The 22036-nt window shown below is 46.7% G+C and overlaps 1 protein-coding gene across 5 annotated transcripts in view; it reads left to right on the forward strand.

Moving 5' to 3' along the window:
• LOC309695220 (MAM domain-containing glycosylphosphatidylinositol anchor protein 2-like) overlaps window positions 1-22036 on the forward strand; it is a 161485-nt gene that overhangs the window by 65702 nt on the left and 73747 nt on the right. For all 5 annotated transcript variants that reach the window (XM_082515733.1, XM_082515730.1, XM_082515731.1 and 2 more), the window contains 3 exons: window positions 4027-4223; window positions 6336-6468; window positions 10087-10359. In XM_082515733.1, coding sequence (XP_082371859.1) covers window positions 4027-4223; window positions 6336-6468; window positions 10087-10359 — 603 coding nt within the window. The remainder of the gene's footprint in view (window positions 1-4026; window positions 4224-6335; window positions 6469-10086; window positions 10360-22036) is intronic.

Genomic DNA, 22036 nt, shown 5'->3' on the forward strand with positions numbered 1-22036 from the left:
CTGGGATTGCAGGGAGGTACCTCGACGCATCGCAGCTGAGTGCTGCCTGTGAGGCACAGAAGCTTTTACACAAAGGTAACTGCAGCAAGAGATGAATGGTTTCCTTCACTGCGCCTTACCCTGCAGCCAGCACAGCCTCACTGCGCAGGCTGAGCTGTGGGAGTAGCATGTTGTGGCAGCAGATTGTTTGGGCCTGTGAGTAACTGCACTGGCTGCTTTTTAGAGTTGGACGTTGCTCTGTGTGAAGTGGATTAGTAACCATTAGCCCTTCTGCCCGTGGCAACTTCATAACCACACTCATTATGACCGTGGATCACAATTGGCCAGCTGCAGTCAGCTGATCGGGGAGCTCGCTGTGTTTCCACACACTTTAAAAGCCCTGGGCTCTGCAGTAATTACCCAAACCACAGGAAAACTGACCCGCTGTTTGGAAAATAGAAGGAGGTGTAAATTCAGACTCCACAGGAGGAAACAAACTGCCTGTGCAGGGCTGCATATATCCACTAAGTAAACACATCCAGTGTGCAGTAAAGGGCTGAAGTGAAGTGGCCTTCTGGCTCTGATGGCTCATGCTGTACTCAGGTGCCCACTGCACTCTGTTTGAGATGCTTAAAGGGACAGCGAGCTGACGCCTGCTGAGGCTGGAAGCTTCTCCTGGTGCGGAGAACACGAGGAGATTAGACGTGTCCACCATCACTGAGCTGCAGATGCTGTCAGTGAGCCGCTCAGTGTGCAGAGCAGCTGCTTCATCAGAGAGATAACTCCACCCACCCGGCTGCTGGATGTTTCCATTGTAATCTTCTTCTTTAACATTCTAATAATCATAATAACATATGACTCCTCCCCCTCCTTCTCCTCTCCCTATGACTCCTCCCCCTCCTCCCCCTCTCCCCATGATTCCTCCCCCTCTCCCTATGATTCCTCCACCCCTCCTTCCTCTCTCCCTATGATTCCTCCCCCTCTCCCTATGATTCCTCCACCCCTCCTTCCTCTCTCCCTATGATTCCTCCCCCTCCTCCCCCTCTCCCCATGATTCCTCCCCCTCTCCCTATGATTCCTCCACCCCTCCTCATCCTCTCCCTATGATTCCTCCCCCCTCTCCTCCACCCCTCCCTATGATTCCTCCACCCCTCCTTCTCCTCTCCCTATGATTCCTCCCCCTCTCCCTATGATTCCTCCACCCCTCCTCCTCCTCTCCCTCTGATTCCTCCACCCCTCCTCCTCCTCTCCCTCTGATTCCTCCCCCTCTCCCTATGATTCCTCCACCCCTCCTCCTCCTCTCCCTCTGATTCCTCCCCCTCTCCCTATGATTCTTCCCCCTCTCCCTATGATTCCTCCACCCCTCCTCCTCCTCTCCCTCTGATTCCTCCACCCCCCTCCTCCTCTCCCTCTGATTCCTCCACCCCTCCTCCACCTCTCCCTCTGATTCCTCCACCCCTCCTCCCCCTCTCCCTATGATTCCTCCTCCTCTCCCTATGATTCCTCCACCCCTCCTCCTCCTCTCCCTCTGATTCCTCCCCCTCTCCCTATGATTCCTCCACCCCTCCTCCTCCTCTCCCTCTGATTCCTCCCCCTCTCCCTATGATTCTTCCCCCTCTCCCTATGATTCCTCCACCCCTCCTCCTCCTCTCCCTCTGATTCCTCCACCCCCCTCCTCCTCTCCCTCTGATTCCTCCACCCCTCCTCCACCTCTCCCTCTGATTCCTCCACCCCTCCTCCCCCTCTCCCTATGATTCCTCCCCCTCTCCCTCTGATTCCTCCACCCCTCCTCCTCCTGTCCCTATGACTCCTCCCCCTCCTCCTCCTCTCCCTATGACTCCTCCTCCCTCCTCCACCTCTCCCTATGATTCCTCCCCCTCTCCTCCACCTCTCCCCATGATTCCTCCACCCCTCCTTCTCCTCTCCCTATGACTCCTCCCCCCTCCTCCACCTCTCCCTATGATTCCTCCCCCTCTCCTCCACCTCTCCCCATGATTCCTCCACCCCTCCTTCTCCTCTCCCTATGATTCCTCCCCCTCTCCTCCACCTCTCCCTATGATTCCTCCACCCCTCCTCCTCCTCTCCCTCTGATTCCTCCCCCTCTCCCTATGATTCCTCCCCCTCTCCCTATAATTCCTCCACCCCTCCTCCTCCTCTCCCTCTGATTCCTCCCCCTCTCCCTATGATTCCTCCCCCTCTCCCTATAATTCCTCCACCCCTCCTCCTCCTCTCCCTCTGATTCCTCCCCCTCTCCCTCTGATTCCTCCCCCTCTCCCTATGATTCCTCCACCTCTCCCTCTGATTCCTCCCCCTCTCCCTATGATTCCTCCACCTCTCCCTATGATTCCTCCACCCCTCCTCCTCTCCCTATGATTCCTCCCCCTCTCCTCCACCTCTCCCTATGATTCCTCCACCCCTCCTTCTTCTCTCCCTCTGATTCCTCCACCCCTCCTCCTCCTCTCCCTCTGATTCCTCCCCCTCTCCCTCTGATTCCTCCACCCCTCCTCCTTCTCTCTATGATTCCTCCCCCTCTCCCTCTGATTCCTCCACCCCTCCTCCTCCTCTCCCTCTGATTCCTCCTCCTCTCACTATGATTCCTCCTCCTCTCCCTATGATTCCTCCACCCCTCCTCCTCTCACTATGATTCCTCCACCCCTCCTCCTCCTCTCCCTCTGATTCCTCCCCCTCTCCCTATGATTCCTCCCCCTCTCCCTATAATTCCTCCACCCCTCCTCCTCCTCTCCCTCTGATTCCTCCCCCTCTCCCTCTGATTCCTCCCCCTCTCCCTATGATTCCTCCTCCTCTCCCTCTGATTCCTCCCCCTCTCCCTCTGATTCCTCCCCCTCTCCCTATGATTCCTCCACCTCTCCCTCTGATTCCTCCCCCTCTCCCTATGATTCCTCCACCCCTCCTCCTCTCCCTATGATTCCTCCACCTCTCCCTATGATTCCTCCACCCCTCCTCCTCTCCCTATGATTCCTCCACCTCTCCCTATGATTCCTCCACCCCTCCTCCTCTCCCTATGATTCCTCCCCCTCTCCTCCACCTCTCCCTATGATTCCTCCACCCCTCCTCCTCCTCTCCCTCTGATTCCTCCCCCTCTCCTCCACCTCTCCCTATGATTCCTCCACCCCTCCTCCTCCTCTCCCTCTGATTCCTCCCCCTCTCCCTATGATTCCTCCCCCTCTCCCTATGATTCCTCCACCCCTCCTCCTCCTCTCCCTCTGATTCCTCGACCCCTCCTCCACCTCTCCCTCTGATTCCTCCACCCCTCCTCCCCCTCTCCCTATGATTCCTCCCCCTCTCCCTATGATTCCTCCACCCCTCCTTCTCCTCTCCCTCTGATTCCTCCACCCCTCCTCCTCCTCTCCCTCTGATTCCTCCCCCTCTCCCTATGATTCCTCCACCCCTCCTCCTTCTCTCCCTCTGATTCCTCGACCCCTCCTCCACCTCTCCCTCTGATTCCTCCACCCCTCCTCCTCCTCTCCCTCTGATTCCTCCCCCTCTCCCTATGATTCCTCCACCCCTCCTCCTTCTCTCTATGATTCCTCCCCCTCTCCCTCTGATTCCTCCTCCTCTCACTATGATTCCTCCCCCTCTCCCTATGATTCCTCCACCCCTCCTTCTCCTCTCCCTATGATTCCTCCACCCCTCCTCCTCTCACTATGATTCCTCCACCCCTCCTCCTCCTCTCCCTCTGATTCCTCCTCCTCTCACTATGATTCCTCCACCCCTCCTACTCTCACTATGATTCCTCCCCCTCTCCTCCCCCTCTCACTATGATTCCTCCACCCCTCCTTCTCCTCTCCCTATGATTCCTCCACCCCTCCTCCTCTCACTATGATTCCTCCACCCCTCCTCCTCTCCCTCTGATTCCTCCTCCTCTCACTATGATTCCTCCCCCTCTCCCTATGATTCCTCCACCCCTCCTACTCTCACTATGATTCCTCCCCCTCTCCTCCCCCTCTCACTATGATTCCTCCCCCTCTCCTCCACCTCTCCCTATGATTCGTCCCCCTCTCCCTCTGATTCCTCCACCTCTCTCAGACCTGGATGACCCAGTGATAACGATACATCAGAGTGTGGGTGAAGCAAAGGAGCAGTTCTACTTTGAGCGGACAGTCTTCCTGCGCTGCGTAGCAAACTCCAACCCTCCTGTCCACTACACCTGGAGGAGAGGCAGGGAGGTGCTGTCGCAGGGCTCAGACTCTGGGGTGGAGATCTACGAGCCGTTCTTCACACAGGTGAGAGACACATTTTCATCTCATCTTCAATGAAGCGTTTTAGTTCATGACATGAAGCTGTCGCTGTTAGCAGCATCAGGTCTGTGGGAGAAGCACAAGAGTTCATTAAAAAGAGACGTTAGAGCACAAAAGCAAAGCTCGGTTTGAACAGGTACAGGTCAGGTTTTACAGCTCGGCATCGTCCGTCCTGCCCGAAGTCAGAAAGTAGCCTCCAACAATGGTGCTCCACAGCTGTTTCTGCACACAGGGCTAGCACACCTAGCAGAAAAAGTCACAGTATTGTCCCAGATGTTTTAGGACACGGTGTTGTACAGAGCTCTGAGACAGGGAAACTTGCGTCCTTGATGTTGTCGTCGTGTTAACTTCATGCTTATTCAGGATATTTACAGCTAAATCTTAGGCAGCAGATGTTTGCAGGTGTTGTTGTTGCAGAGTGTCAAACGTCCTGAAATGACTGCATTTGAATAGGAATTATTCTGATCTCATGCCTCGCTGTGTTCCTGCGACGTGGTTCGCACCACCCTCAGTGACAGCACACACCTCTGATCTCAGCTCATCTCCCTGAACACCTGAATGCAGATTCACTGAGTGATTAATCAGTGTGTTCAATACAAATGATCAGTTTGTCTTTGAGTCTCTAACAGTCGTTTAACGTAATCCTTTTCACAAGTTTACCTTTTGATGAGCTTACAGACGTCTGCTTATGATCAGCAGGATGGGAGAAACACTAACAAAGCGTTTAGTTTAACGCTGCCATGATTCCTGTTGTGTCCAAATTACACATCAGCCCTCGCGTGTTGGACAGACGCAGACTTTACTAAACTTTCTTTTTGTCTTAATAATCTGCAGCAACTAATGTGTTTAGAAGGAAGTGAACTGAGCTATAAATGCGTCTCCACAGAGAGATTCAGTCATTTAACTGTGACACAGACTCCAGCAAATTATTCTTCCTCATTTTGTGTTTGCTCCCCTTCCACAGAGCTTCATCAGTGAAAGTCTTTTTAGTTCCAGCCTGGTTTCCTTTTTCTCACTCAGTCCTCGGCTGTGGCCAAAAATAGCTGAAAGTTGGATGTTTTTAGCCTCGCAGTGACGTGCAAAGCACCGCTGATTTCTACAGCCTGGTGAACAAATATGTGTTTATTGGCTTGATGGAAAAAACCCTTAAAACTTGCTATGAAAACAAAAATCTTGGCAGATAAACCAGTTTGTGATTCCAGTTCTGAATCCAAATGTTCTGTGTTTAACAGTTGGGAAAGTCATAGTTTAAGCCTCATCCTCGTCCTCCTGAGGATTAAAACCTCTGCAGATGGAGAGTCCAGATTTGCCTTTTTTCCCTTTGGCCGAGGTTTGGATTTAATTTGGAGCAAAGGGAAGCCAGCCAATCAGGCAGCTAGTTAGTGGGCCGTGTAATACCGCAGCGGAGATAACATTCACGGCAGATTTGAACGCTGTCGACTGTAATGCCTTCAGCCCAGAGCTCACCGACCGGTTAACCCCTCCCCCCTCGCTTCTCATGTGCTGTAATGAGAAGCTTATCTCCTCCTCCTCTTCCTCCACAGCCAAAGAGTTGGCTGCCATCTTTGCACAAACATCCCATTTAAATGTCATCTAATCTCATCTCATCTGTCCGTGAGGCGGAAGGCAGCGTGGAGGCTGCCAGTGGAGATAAGAGAGATTTGGCAGTGAGGTGGAGACGGGAGGAGGAGGAGCGCGAGAAGCAGGAGGAAGAAGGATGAATTTGCTGTCTGTCAGTTTACTGTAATTATAGTTACACGTCACGAGCACAGAGACATCTCCAATTATTTGTACTGCTGCGTGCACATCTGTGAGAGAAACACAACAGCAGCTGTTGTTCCCTGGATGAGCAAGATGTCCCGTTAATCACCTCAGTGCTGTTTGTGGAGGACATGCGTGTATTTCACTGTTCATTTGTTATTGAAAGGTTTAGTTTGAGTATTAGACGAATCAGAGCAAACATAAGATGGTAGTGAAAAGAGAATCAGAGAGGAAACCCCACGGTGTTCGGAGCTGATCGCTGACCGCAGGTGTTAGACGCGTGGCACACACCTGTAAGAGCTGAAACAGGTCCAGTGATGTGCGTCTGTGTTTCAGGGAGAGACAAAGATTCTGAAGCTGAAGAATCTGCGGCCGCAGGATTACGCCGACTACACCTGCTTCTCCTCCGTCAGGAACGTCTGTGGCATCGAAGACAAGAGCGCCCACTTCACTCTGAGCAACAGGACAGGTACACAGAAACCCACAGAGCTTCACCCACAGTACAGAGATCAGCCGTGCTTTTATCAGTAGCACATTCATGTTGTTTTTAACCCTTTAAGACCTACCATAGAACCAAGTACTCCACAGCATGTATATTTTTACATGCTGTGGAGCCATTTTTGGGAGCATTTCAAGTTGCTATACATCAATGCAACCATTAGAGCCCAGATTTTAACAATATGTCTGCATTAGGTGCATAGTAATTACATAAATTGCAAAAAAGTGCAATAAACTACAAAAAAATGTAAAATCGTTTTTGCTTTTTTAACATATATTTCTAGTTAGAGAAATTTAAGAGGCTTATCCCTCAAAACTGTAAATGCAAAAAAGTTGCACAAAATAGTTTCCCACCACAGGAAATTTATTTTAAGTGTCTTCATAGTTTTATTTTTGAAATACACCAATTTTTATACACCGCTGGAAAAACGAAAATAAATATTATAGTGCAAATTTGCAAAAAAAAAAGCAGCATGTGCATCAAAATAAACTATTTCCAGCAGTGCAATATGAGTCCTCAGCATCCCAGAAACGACACAGGAAGTCATGAAGTCAAACATAACTTTTAAAAACACCAGTATAGGCTCATGAGGCCCTGATGGTAAAAAACTACATTTCCGCAAAATGACGTCACTTCCAGTTTCGGGCAGGTCATGGAGGACATGCGATAGTTCGCGCTGATGGACGTAGGAAGTGTTACAAACAGCTGATTGGATCGGCAAAGTGTGTTGCTGGAATATTATGTTTTTGTTGCTGCAAGTGCTTTTTATGCAGTTTTTATGTGGAAGGAAACTGTGACCGAGGACAAGCTGATGGCATCAGATGTAAGTACAACTCCACCGGTTTCATATGCAAAAAAAATTATTGCGCTAGCTCACGTGGTTGCAGTGCTACCGAGATTTTAGAATAGTTACGCAAAACGGAGCGTGCCCGCTCTGACCGGCTTTAAAGGGTTAAAGACTTCATTATATAAAGTTAGTTTTAATGCTTGGTCCCCTGAGTCGTGGCAGATGGCCCCGCCCCTCCCTGAGCCTGGTTCTGCTGGAGGTTTCTTCCTGTTCAAAGGGAGTTTTTCCTTCCCACTGTCACCAAAGTGCTGCTCATAGTGGGTCATGTGATTGTTGGGTGTTCTCTGTTTTCTTTGTCGTGTCTGTTGAACCTTACAACGTGAAGCTCTTGTTGTTGTGACCTGGTGCTGTGTAAATAAAAGTGCACTGAACTCTGCAGCAGTTAAACACAGACAGTACCATTAACCTTTTAGACTAATAAAAATGGAGCTTTTGGTTTAGCTGTGCACTGAGCTTCAAACGTGTCTCCAGGAAATGAGCCGTTGGGGCCAGCCTCACGCCGTCAGCTGTAGTCTCTGTCCTGGAGGGCGCCACTTGGATGTAGCGGCTCGATCTGCTGCTTGACGTATGAGAGTACTCACATTTTTACAGCCTGGCGTTGCTTTTCTGCATGTTTCGTTGTGAGTGTGTGCGACTGCGCCTGTGCGTGCACGCCGTGATGGTAGAAATGCAGCTGTGTGAGGCGCCGTCGCAGATCTCTTCTTCTCTTTTTAAACCTAGTTGTGTACCTGTAATCTGTGTGCGTGCAGTCACATGCACGTTCTTCATGAAAGGTTTTCCTCTGCTCGCTCAGGCTGCCGCTCTTGACCGGTACAGTAGATCCCACCGCCCCATGGCTCGATGGGATTTACATGATGTCAGCTTAACAGAGGTCGACTCAGCTATTTTTACCTCCCTCGTTATTATTTCTGCATTTAGCTGCTTTTCTGCAGCTTGTGCTGTGCAGCTGGTGGAGGGAGTTGCTGTCACGGTTCTGGGTCCGTTGGACCCAGTATTTTGAGTTCATTATGTTTTGGTACTTTTGCATCATGGATTTTCCTTTATGTTTCTCTGGTACTTGGTGTTTCTGTTATCTTGGTGTTTTTTTTATATTATGATCTGATACTGTTGTGATTATGATTATTATTTAGTAGACTTTGGTCAGCGTCTAGTCTGTCTCTGTCTAGTCTGTGTCTTAGTAAAGTGTGTTTTGTTTCCTGTTTTACTTTGAAGGTTCTTGTTCCTGTCTGATGTCAGTATTCCGGCTTCGCTCTCCCTGTCTCGTTAGGTCTTATTTCTCCCAGCTGTCCCCCCCTTCTGTCTCTAATTCCTTGATGACTCCCTCAGTGTATTTAAACCCAGTGTGTCTTTATGTCAGTGTCGCGTCGTTAACGTCTGTTCACCCTCAGATTATGCCTGTGTGTTTTTGGTTTCGGTGTTCAGTCCTCACTTCATGTTTTGTTTTCTGGCCAGCAATAAAGCTGAGGTTTTTGAGTTGCATTCCGTTTTCTGAGTCCTGCATTTGGATCCTCCTCTCTGCCTGCCCGCACACAGAGCCCTGACAGATGCTGCCTTTCTTTTACAATAAAAGCTTTTCTGCTGTGTTTCAGCAGCTGGGGGCTCCATCACTATGGATTATTGAAGCATGAGAAGATATTTAAAAGCTTTCAAAGTATAAAAACATGTAAAAATGACAGCCACGTGCCTGTGAAGTGGCCAGCCCGGCCTGAAAAAAGCTGCATTTTATACAAATCTCCTTTCACACGTTTTTAGAAGAAAAAGAGTTAAAAGCTGCTGTTATCCATGTCTCACAGACCAGTGCATTATGGGTAACTGAATCATTGATTGTGGAGACATCCTGTTACAACTTGTTATTATAGAGAGTGTGTAACTTACATGAGTGAGCCTCTCTGTGGGTGGTTGTGAGGGTGTCACAGTCGTTTCAGTCTGGTGGTGTTACAGACAGAGCTGAATAAGATGGATATGAGAGAAGGACAGTAAAGCTTCAGTGTGATGCTCAGGAAGGTCAGAAGTTTCTATACCAGAGGTGGGAATGACACTGCAACAATGCAAACAACAATCACGACCAGTTTTCAGACTCAGTGAAAGAGTCGTGACAGTCACAGCTGAGAGGGGATCCACAGCCTGCTGCCACAGGTCGTCAGGAAGCAACACTGTGTGCATCACATTTACACACAGCTGTTACACACTGATGACAGCAGCGCTATCATTACTGTCTTAGCCATGTGATAAGAGACTTGCAGCATTAATATTGATGGCATCAGTTTAACACTTAGCTGTGATGAAAACGTTGCTGTGTTGTTTAGTGTGGGACGACAGGAAAGCAGCATCGTTGGTATTTACAGTGATGCAAACGATCTAATCTGATACTTAGACTTCAGCCTTCTTCACCTTTAAAACCATGTTTTCATTTCTTATCCTGTGTTGTCCTGATACTGTTGTTCTTTGGGTCAAATTACATGAATACACATATTTGTTTGCTAAAAATCAAATGCAGAAGCTGTGGGGAATGTTCAGAGTTAAAACACAGAACATAAGTGAGTAAAATAATTGTTTGAATTCTGAAGTAAAATAGTTGCTTCCTTTGTTGACATGTTAGGAAATTGTGACCTGATTGAAAATCATGTAGTTTTTGGGATTCTTCACATTTGTAACTCGATTGAAACGTTTTGACTTTGTGGAAGGTTTCTTGCTGACTTTGACTTCCTCCTCATTTCCAACCCTTCCATCTCCTCCTGCAGCTCCTCCATCTGTCAAGCTCCTCCTGGACGACCCCCTGGTGGTGAACGCCGGCGAGACGATCACTTTGGTCTGTGTGGCATCGGGCGGAGACCCTCATCCCAGTTTAAAATGGATGAGACCCGATGGGCAGCAGCTCCCCAGACGGAGCGTGGTCAAAGGGGGCACGCTGACCGTTCCTGCTGTTGCTATTGACGACGGTGGTGTCTACAGCTGTGTGGGGTCCAACAACGTTGGGAATCCCGCCAAAAAAACCACCACCATCCTGGTCAGAGGTAGGTAGAGCCTGAACGTTTGATCCTCGAAACATCTTGAAAAACGAGTCTTTGTCTGTCTGTGGAAACATCCGCAGCTCTCTTTGTCACACCCGAATTTAAAGCAATGACCTGCAACAGTCAGATTTCTGTTCATGCATAAAGAGCTGGCTGGTGAACAGCTGACATGGCCCTCCCCTCACACTGTGACAGAATGAGCCTAAGTGACTGGTCCAAAGTGGCGTGGACTGGGTTGACTGGGATTTATTTCTATCACAGTCTCATGTGAGCACACTGGTCTCACTGGGAACTGGTTTCAGCTCTGATGTCTGAAGTCTGTGTGCCTCTGACAGTAAAAGAACAGCGCTGCCATGTTTAGATTGCACGGGCTGCTGCAGAGTCGGCCCGACACATCAGCAGAGCAGCATTTATCTGTGCAGAGAGACTCTGAGTGTTTCAGCTCCTCCTCGCTGTGTGTCGTCCTGTCCTGCAGTGTCGTGACGAATTGTTCTCAACTTCATCAGCACGTTTCAAAGTTTGGATGACGCATCCTGCCGGAGATCGTCCCATTTTACCTTTGAAGAAAAGTCAAACATGAACCATCACTGAGCCATGGGACTGTACCTGTAGCCACCTGTACATTAGAAACCCATGAACACGTTCAGGTGCTGATGCCAGAGGAGGGTTCAAACTCTGCACTCCCTGACCCAGCAGAGCAGTAGCCCAGTTTGTGCAGGGACCTTTTCCTTACATGGTTTAAACAAAGAGGACCTTTGATTTGAAATTTGCTGGTTTGAGAGGAGTGGCTTCTTCTGTGTTTTGCTGTGGCACTTGTTTTGTTCTGTGTTTGCTGGTTTGATTTAGTTAAATATAGAAAGATGCCGGAGAAACAAGGTCTTGTCAAAAGACACAACTTTGTGTTTGTGGAACACTGACGTGCTCCTTTGAGAACAGTATGTTTTCTCTTGTGCATTTCCTCCCTCTGTCCAGTGGCGTTTATTCAGCTTCATGAGTCATCTCAGTGGGTGTATGTGTGCGCTGTTCCTCCCTCCGTGAACATGACTACCGTCACGAAAAACACCCAAATATTCAGTTCAAGAGAAAAGCAGTGAAACGTGTCAGGTGTTGTCATTGGCACCGTGATGGTGATTGTGCGCCACACTCATCGGCAGACACACTCACTGCTCGTCAGTGCTGCAGCTGACATCTCCCTCTCTATACCGCATCGCAGTGGACGTCCGCTTTTTTAAGGGCTTCAGTTCCTGAAGTTATTTTCTCCGTTTCAGGAAATCCTCATAGACTCAGTGTGGAAGAGTGAGCCAGGCCAAGCAGCAAGAGGAGGTGCATCATGACCATAAACATTTGATCTGGACATAAATGAAAAAAGCACTGCTGCATCAGTGGATTGTGTGCATAATTAGTTTTAATTAGAAAGAACTACTCATCCCATGAGCCATGATCCCACAGTGAGCGGCTCCTTTTGACCTGTGATCCTTTTCACTGTGTTTGACTGAGTTTGTATGGCTGTGTGCTACGTACAGCTGCTGAGACAGTACAATGATGCAGTACCAGTTCCCTGTGAGTGGATCACATCATCAGGTGTGATAGCTTCCTTGTTAATAACTGTGAATTCCTGGTAGTTGACTGTGCATCGCTAATATTATGTCTCAGCCGCACAGAATAAGTAGCTAGCAGGGGTAGCGCTTGCTAACGTTAGCTGTGTCACCCTGGGTGAAATTTGACCAAACCCCCCTCAGCAAGTGTCACCTGGCAGCAGCTGTAGCGGCAACAGCATCATGCTGAGGCTAAAAGACTAAACTTCACCTGTAAACGTGCTGAACTGTAATTGTCGCGGCCTTTTACGTTCCAAACACCAAAAAGGTCCAAGAAAAGGCCGTGGGTGGCAACGGGAGGTTTGTTTTAGAACGCACTTCTGACTCCATTGTTTAAAAATCATATGTGGTTTATTTCGTGGAAAATTATAAACAAAAATCAGCCAAATAACTTCTTAAAACTTAAATTAAATGAAAGTTAACTTAATTTGCTTTAACAACTTCAAAAGTGGTCAAAAAATCATTTTCTAACCCTCCCATCTTCCCATCTGACATTTGGCAAACAGAAAACAAAAAACCTCTTTGCCACACCCATCCAGGGTGCTCTTAATCTCTTGATTAATGGGAGGGTCCATAAGCTAATAAACCAATCACTTTCCAAAAGCTTCTCCAATAAAATTAATTACAAATTTACATAACAAAACCAGGTCAGAATATTCTTACACCTTCAAAGAAAAAACAAAAATGAATACAAATTGCATTTTATAAACATTCAACAAAAATGGCCACAACATTCCGGCCCCTAATTCCTGTGTAACATGAATTATATCTGTCTAAGTGGCCATCACAAAATGCAATACCAATAATTTTCTTCAGTAGTCCATCCGTATGAGTCTTCTTAAAAACCAAACAAAAGGAAAGGTCAATGTTCTATGATTTCAAGTCTCTGTTGTTCATGTGTTTGCTTTGTGTGTATTCAAAAAAGGTGTATGTTGCTTAATGGAGTGTAGAGCAAAGTGAGTGTCAGTGTAAATGTAGAGCCAGAGGTTCCAGAACTTGGCTCAGTTGGAGGTAAACATTCATTGTTTCCTCTAGATGGCCTCCACCAGGAGACATATTTTGTTGATTGGCCTCTCCAGCTCATTTGTTCGTGTCTTAACTCTAACACGGCGAACTACTCCGTGTGCATCGGCCATGGTTTCAGTGATGCGGCCAATGGGCCAAGAATTTCTTGGTGCAGCTCCATCAACAAGCACAACATCACCAATGCAAAAGTTCCTACGAATCTTGTTCCATTTCTGTCGTTCCTGGCTTTTGCCGTTGTCTTTGACACACTATGCAATCTTTGATTATTTTTCTAGCTGCTGAATTAGCATGAGGGATCCAGTATTGACGGCGAAGGGTTGAAAGCATGTGATTTCTTCCTCTGTGACCAATCTTTTCGTGAATATGCTGAAGAATAAGCTTTGAAACATGACTTTCTTTTGGCAAAATTGCAGGATGTTTTGTTTCCTCAGGTAAATCCGCTTTACTCAGTCTTCCACCCACTCTCAAGACACCATTAGCAACTACAGGATCAAGCTTATACAGATGACTTGACTTCCTTACAGTGCCAGAGTTTAGGGCAGTCATTTCATCAGCAAAATGTTTTCTTTGCACAAAGCTCACTATAGCTTCCTCAGCCTTGGACAAATCCTCAGTTTTGAGCAGAGTGTTCCATTTATCATCTTGCTTAACACATATTTGACTTCCACAGTGCGTGCCCAGCAACTTCTGTCTTTTCCTTGTTTGCAGTTTAAGTCTTTCTTTTACTTTCAGGATCCATGCCACACACCTTTTTAATTTTGTCCAGCTGGAGAAGTACAACAGCAGCTTAGTAGTGGGACACACATCTTCTTTCAGCACAGCTGCACACAACACTTTTACTTCTGGGTCAGCTTCCAAATGGACAGATACACAATTCATGCCTACAGGCCAGTGAACAACAGGTTTACTGAGAAATTCTGGACCATTGATCCAGGTGGAAGATTTCAGGAAACAGCCAACTGTCATTCCTCGAGAGGCTGCATCAGCTGGATTCAGCTTTGAACTGATGTACCTCCACTGCTCAACTTTTGTCAAAGCATGAATGGTGGAAACTCTATTAGCTACATGCGTTTTGAACCGTGTGGTTGTGTTTGCAATGTACTGTAGCACAGTTGTGCTGTCAGACCAAAAGACTGACTCACTCAGATTAAGATTGAGTTCAACTGATAGCATTTTGTCCAAGCGCACAGCTAAAACTGCAGCAGCCAGCTCAAGACGTGGGATGGTGACTTGTTTTAACGGCGCCACCCTTGCTTTACCAATAATAAAGGAAACACACACTTCCTGCTTGCTATTAGATAGCCTAAGATATGATACAGCACCATACCCACTTTCACTGGCATCACAAAAGTGATGCAGCTGTGCACTTTCTATCTCCCCAAATCCTTTGGGTGTGACACATCTACTAATACTAAACTTGTTAAGAAGAACTAAATCCTCAACCCATTTTTGCCAAGTTTGTGCCATTTCTGCTGGTATTGTCTCATCCCAGCCAAACCTCAGTTTACATAGATGTTGCAGAATTTGTTTTGCAGGCAGAATGACTGGAGCTAAGAAACCCAAAGGGTCGTAAATGGAGCTGACATTGGACAGAATACCACGTCTTGTAAGTGGTTTGTTCTTGTTCACAATACTGAATGTGAAAACATCACGTTCAATATCCCATTGCACACCGAGAGCTCTTTCTGTGGGTAGCTGATCCTGACTAAGGTCCAGCATCTTTACACCTGTGGCTCTATTTTCCTCCGGGATCTGACAGAGGACAGAGCGATCACTACATACCCACTTATTGAGCTTAAATCCCCCCTTGGCACACACTTCAGTAAGCTGCTGATAAAGTGAGATGGCCTGCTCAACAGACTGAGTAGATTTAAGACAGTCATCTACATAAAAACTATGCCTGATTGTATGTATAACCTCCTCTGGGTACAGATGTTGGTTGTCATCAGCAGTCTTTAGTAGTGCATAGGTGGCACAGCTGGGGGAGGATACTGCACCAAAAATGTGGACTAGCATTCTATGTTCCACCAGCTGTTTTGTGATGTCACATCGGGCCACCAGAGAAAACGTAAAAAGTTTACGTGTTCCTCAGCTACTCTGACCTGATGAAACATCCCTTTAATGTCTGTCATAAGCACTATTGGACCCTGCCGAAAGCGAATCAGCACACCTAATAAAGTGCTAGTCAGATCTGGGCCTTGTAATAGCTCTTTGTTCAGTGATGTTCCAGAAAATGTTGAAGCACAATCATACACAACACGCAGTGTTTTCTTGCGGGGGTGGTAGACCCCATGATGAGGTATATACCACACCTTTCCTTCCTCATTCTTCAACTGTTCTTGTGGTATGATTTCTGAATGTCCATACTAACATTGTGCATGAATTCTTTGTATTCTTTAAAGAATAACTGGTCCTTCTGAAACCGTTTTAGCAGATATTGCGCCCTCTGCTGAGCCACCTGCTTGTTGTTTGGCATTCTTACTTCAGGTTTACGAAAGGGTAATTTCAAGTAATAATGGCCATCCTTAAGTACAGCTGACTCTGACATTATGTTCATGAACTGTTTATCTTCTACAGACATTTCTGCACGCTCATTACACTGGCTCTCCACAAAATCTTGATTATACTGCTTAACCAGCATTTCCTCTAAACTACTTATAGAAATGCGGTTTACCTGGACAAAACTAGCATCATGCTCATCCTTTTCACTACCCTGATTGAGTGGCCCATTGACAACCCAACCGAGACGAGTTAGCACAGCATAGGGTCCATTACCCTCACTGTTAATGATTCTCCAAGGTTCCAGCGCTTTGGGAGAATTTACACCAATAAGCAGCCCAATGCCAGCATTTATCGGTGTCAACTCAACATCCTTTAAGTAAGGCCATTTTCTTAAGTTTTCTTCTTCATGGATATTTTCTTTAGTGACAGGAATAAACTTGAGTGTACACATCAGGCAACCTCAAATACTCATTCTGTTTCAAAGCAGCTACTTCCATACCAAAAAGTTTATAGCTACTTACTGGCCTTTCCTGACCCATAGTCTTTAACATGATTTCCACTTTTTTTCCAGATGCATTTAACTGCATCATCAACGCCTCAGTGCAAAAAGCTGCAGAGCTGCCGGGATCAAGAAAGGCGTACGTCTCCACAACCTTCGTCCCATTTTCCAACTTCACTTTTACTGGAACAACTGACAAGGCACATTCATTAGACCCGGCCCCAGTATGGCTATCAAAGTTCAAAGAAACAAGAGCATTTGAGACTAATGATTCTTTACATTCAGCTTTAGCTGCTTGCCAAGCTTTACTCATGTGGCCTCTCTTTAAGCAACCAAAGCATAAACCTTTACTTTTAAGGAATGTCACCTTTTCTTTGTTGGCTTTTAGTTTGAATGAGTCACATACGTCCAAAAAATGAGTTTGGTCACAAAACAAGCACCGAGTTTGGTCTAACCCTTTATCTTCATGGCTTATCTGAGTCCGTTCCGGTTTGTGTTTGTCATTGATCTGTTCTGAAACTACAGCTACAGAAGTAGCAAAGCTACTGCTTTTAGTTTTAAGCGGTGTCTTTGATGGTTTTGAAGCCATCTTTTCTGTTGTGTTTTGACTTTCTCCAAAAACAGGATCTAATGCAGCTTTTGTTTGCTTTTCAAGAAAATCAAGAAGATCTTTAAATCCTGCTCTGCGATCGCACTTTTCTGTTATATCAACGATTATTAGTCCCCATTTATCACGAAGTCTAAAAGGCAACTTTGAAACAAGAATCCTCATATTGGTTGAATTTTCCAGCTCATCAAGAAACCCAGCTTCATCCACTGTGTTGAAGCAGCTTCTTAGAAAGAATATGTAAGCTCGTAATGCTGAAGCATCATCAGACTTTAAAAGTGACCAGTTAAGAGCCTTGTCTATAAATGCAGACGTTATCTTTGCTCTGTTACCAAAGTTCCACTCAAGCTGCCTTTTTGCCTCAACATAAGCTGTCTGTGGACTCATGTGCATACAACTTCTCACTAAAATTCTGGGCTGTCCTGTAGTAAACTGTTCTAAATAATAAAGCCTATCCTGCATATTATCAGTTTTAGTCTCTATTCCTTGTTCAAAAGCCTTAAGAAAGGATCTAAAACGCAAAGGATCACCACCAAAAACAGGAATGTCTATAGCTGGAAGCAGTGACAACCTCTGTTGGTTTACAAGCATCTGAGTAATTTCATTTTGCTTTGTCATAATCTCTATTAGGGCACTGCTGTGAACATCAACCTGTGAAGAGATTGGCCTTGGGCTTTCCCCTTCTGGTTTGACCTTAGCAGGTGCATGTGTCTCTAGGGGCATTGGCAAAGGAGAATGAACTAAAGGGGCTTTCTTTGTTCTTGAAGCCTTTTGAGCTGTAGCAGCAGGTATGAACTCAGTAGATGTTCCAGAAGGCGCTGTAATCCCGCCTTCTGATTCAACCTCAGCCCTGGATGCGAGGCTCTGCCGCACGCGAGCTTTTACTCCTTAAACTTAAGGCTGCAGTAACATTACTGGGCGCTTTACTAGAGCCCTTGCTGACAGGTTTAGCAACTCGTTCAGAAATCATGTCGCTCGCTTCTTGCGCTACTTGTGAGACACTATCATGCGGCGCAATGTCACTGTCATGAGATGCTACCTTTGATTCAACATTAGAGGCTGCAACTTCATCCTTTTGTGGATCAGGGTCTGCATTTATCCAAGTGTCGATTTCATGCAGAAAGTCTTTAAAACTGATCAGCTTAGGTTCATACCAATCGCTGTGATCCGTTTCTTTTTCATCATCGTTCAGCAATTTTTGAACTGAAGTCTGTAAGTCCATAAACTCCCCCAAATAATCATTAAATGTTCTCATGTGTTCATCTATGGAGGCTTTTGATTCTCCAGCATCAATGAGAGCATTAATGTCATTTCGTTTTCTTGTCAGAACGCCAAGCTTCGCTCTGCGTTTTTTAATTAAATTAAAAAGCTCTCTTTCTTGTTCCTCCATTTTAACCAGCAAATTCGTTTCACAAGGTCCAAAAGATAATTGTTTAATACAAATGTTTCATGTTGCAGCTCAGCATCTCGGTTGATCCAAACAAAGTTTCGCATTTACTCACGAACTTTGCGTTATTTTTTCAGTCCATTCTGCGAAGATCCAGTCTTCCAAGTCCAATCTTGCAAGCTTTTCCATCTTCCAAGTTGACATCCAAGCGAGTCAAAATGATTTTTTGACTTAAATGTCGCGGCCTTTTACGTTCCAAACACCAAAAAGGTCCAAGAAAAGGCCGTGGGTGGCAACGGGAGGTTTGTTTTAGAACGCACTTCTGACTCCATTGTTTAAAAATCATATGTGGTTTATTTCGTGGAAAATTATAAACAAAAATCAGCCAAATAACTTCTTAAAACTTAAAATTAAACGAAAGTTAACTTAATTTGCTTTAACAACTTCAAAAGTGGTCAAAAAATCATTTTCTAACCCTCCCATCTTCCCATCTGACATTTGGCAAACAGAAAACAAAAAACCTCTTTACCACACCCATCCAGGGTGCTCTTAATCTCTTGATTAATGGGAGGGTCCATAAGCTAATAAACCAATCACTTTCCAAAAGCTTCTCCAATAAAATTAATTACAAATTTACATAACAAAACCAGGTCAGAATATTCTTACACCTTCAAAGAAAAAACAAAAATGAATACAAATTGCATTTTATAAACATTCAACAAAAATGGCCACAACAGTAATACACGGTCCTTTCCATCTTTAGCTGCATAAAATGTGCTGATTGTTCACTGGCTACTGTATCGTTTGCACCTCCACTTCACATGCAGTCTTTTCTGCTAACAGGCTGTGAGCAGGATTCAAAGGATGTCTCTTCCTCTTTACAAGTTTCCACTGGTGACTCAGGAGTTATCCACTCAACCTCTCACGAGTGTCCCTCTGGGGAGAACAAGTGCAGCCACTCTGCTACAAGTGATACTCAGTACACAGAGTTACAATCAGTTATTGCCTCATCCAGCAGATGATGGTGGATGAGAAGATTTCCCAAGCTTGTGCAGCGTCAGGTCGAGCTTTATCCAATCTGAGAAGGCTTTGTATCCAGAATGACTTCATACAGGTGTCAGGCGTAAACCAGTGCTTTGTAACTGTTTCTTTGCTGATGTGAATCCAGCAAATAGCACTTTGGTTTGAGTTGGTTTTAAGAAGATAGAATAGAATAGAATAGAATTCAACTTTATTGTCATTGCACATGCACAGGTACAGGGCAACGAAATGCAGTTTGCATCCATCCAGATTATTTACACAGAGCTATACAGTAGTGCAGTTAAGATAAGTGAGGGTGTGGATAATTTCTACAGTTCAGTCCATGTTATTATTGTGTGTTTGAGGGTACAGTTGTCCATTGTGGGTGTGTGTATGTTCAGTCCATGAGTTTAACGTGGGTCAGATGTCAGGAGGCAGAGTTCAGGAGTCTGACAGCTGTGGGGAAGAAGCTGTTCCGGTACCTGGTGGTCTTAGTCCGGAGGCTCCTGTAGCGCCTCCCAGAGGGCAGGAGGGTGAAGAGTCCATGTGATGGGTGACTGGGGTCTTTGATGATTTTCCCAGCCCTTTTCAGACACCGCTTCCTGTAGATGTCTTTTATGGCAGGAAGTGGTGCTCCGGCGATGTGCTGGGCAGTTTTCACGACCCTCTGCAACGCCTTCCAGTCCGAGGCAGAGCAGTTTCCGTACCAGACTGTTATACAGTTGGTCAGGATGCTCTCGATGGTGCAACGATAGAAGTTCACCAGGATGTCTGAGGACAGGTGGTTCTTCCTCAGAGTCCTCAAGAAGAAGAGGCGCTGGTGAGCCTTCTTGACCAGCTTGGAGCAGTTGGTCGTCCAGGTGAGATCCTCGGAGATGTGGACTCCCAGGAACTTGAAGCTGCTCACACGCTCCACAGCCGTCCCCTTAATGTGGATGGGTGGATGTGGGTCAGCATTCCTCCTGTAGTCCACGATGAGCTCCTTGGTCTTCTCGGTGTTAAGCAGCAGGTTGTTTGTGTCGCACCACTCAGCCAGACGATCCACCTCCTCCCTGTAGGCGGCCTCATCGTTGTCACTGATGAGGCCAATCACCGTGGTGTCATCTGCAAACTTAATGATGGTGTTGGAACCATCAGCAGGTCTGCAGTCGTGGGTGAAGAGGGAGTAGAGGAAAGGGCTCATCACACAGCCTTGTGGTACACCGGTGTTCATTGTGATGGTAGATGAGCAGCGGTTATCCAGCCGGACATGTTGGGGGCGGTTGGTCAGGAAGTCCAGTAACCATTTGCAGATGAGGGAACTGATACCCAGGCCTGTCAGTTTCCTGATGAGCTGTGAGGGGTGGATTGTATTGAATGCTGAACTGAAGTCTATAAACAGCATTCTGGTGTAGGTGTTGTTGTTGTCCAGGTGTGAGAGGACAGAGTGCAGTGCGATGGAGACTGCATCCTCTGTGCTCCTGTTCTGGCGGTATGCGAATTGGTGGGGGTCCAGGGTGGGGGGGAGACAGGATTTGAAGTGTGCTAGGACCAGCTGCTCTAAGCACTTAGTGATGATGGGGGTGAGTGCTACTGGGCGGTAATCATTGAGGCAAGATGGGTTGGAGTTTTTGGGTATCGGGACGATGGAGGTGGATTTGAAGCAGGCCGGTACCACAGCGTGGGCCAATGACAGGTTGAATATGGGTGTTGGACTTCCTCACTGGCAGAACTCAGGTGGTGAGGGTGGGCAGGTGCTTCTCCAACAGCATCACCATCAACACAGGAGCACCTCAGGGATGTGTCCTCTCGCCACTGCTCTACTCCCTCTACACTTCAGACTGTGTGGCCACCCATGGCTCCAACACCATTGTGAAGTTTGCTGACGACACAGTGGTGTTGGGTGCCATCTCCAACAACGATGAGGCGGCCTACATGGATGAAGTGAAGAATCTGGCATCGTGGTGCCAGGACAACCACCTCCAGCTGAACGTCAGCAAGACCAAGGAGCTGGTGGTGGACTTCAGAAGGGGTCAGCACAGAGACTACAAGCCCATTATCATCAATGGAGCTCCAGTGGAGAGGGTGCAGTCCTTCAAGTATCTTGGTGTCCACATCTCCTCAGACCTGACATGGGCTGCCCACATTCAGGTCCAGACCAAAAAGGCTAGGCAGCGCCTGTATCACCTACGACAACTGAGGAAGTTCAGGGTCTCTCCAAAGATACTCAGGATTTTCTATACAGGCGCTGTGGAGAGCATCCTCACACAGAACATGACATCGTGGTTTGGGAACAGCTGTGTGAAGGACCAAAAAGCTCTCCAGAGAGTGATCCGTACAGCAGAACGCTGCTGCAGGATTGCTCTCCCCCCGCTTCAGGACACCTACACCAGGAGATGCCGGACTAGAGCAGCGCAGATACTGAAGGACCCGTCCCATCCTGGCAACAAACTGTTCCAACTTCTGCAATCTGGTAGAAGGTTCCGCATCTTCCGGGCAAGGACAGAGAGACTCAAGAGGAGCTTCTATCCCCAAGCCATCCGTGCCCTAAACACACACACCCGCCCTCTCACATCATCTATAATTGACTGAGACAGGACTCTTCCAGACACTAAACCAAGGCACAATGTACATTTCAATTCCTTTAATTTTAAATATGTTTATATTGTCTATCCTGTAAAATAGTCAGATGTCTATTCATATTAATGTACAGAATTCACCTGCTTGCTGCTACTACTGCACATTCACCCAGTGTATATACTATATGTGTATATATATATATATATATAAAATGTTCTTCCTCTACACCCCCCCCCCCCCCCAATTTTTGCACATGTCGAGGAGCGTGTCAGGCTACATTTCACTGTGTGTTATACTTGTGTAACTATGCATGTGACAAATAAAGAACCTTGAACCTTGAACCTTGATATGTCTGTGAGCACTCCTGCAAGCTCCCCAGAAGATGTCAGAGGCATCCTGAGAGCTTGGAAAGAAGAGCGTTTGTGAAGACGTTTCACCTCTGAGAAGCTTCTTCTGTTCTAGGGTCAAATGGTTTTAATTGTTTT

Source organism: Aulonocara stuartgranti (genome assembly GCF_965226115.1).
Source record: "Aulonocara stuartgranti genome assembly, chromosome: 19".
Taxonomy (NCBI): Eukaryota; Metazoa; Chordata; class Actinopteri; order Cichliformes; family Cichlidae; genus Aulonocara; species Aulonocara stuartgranti.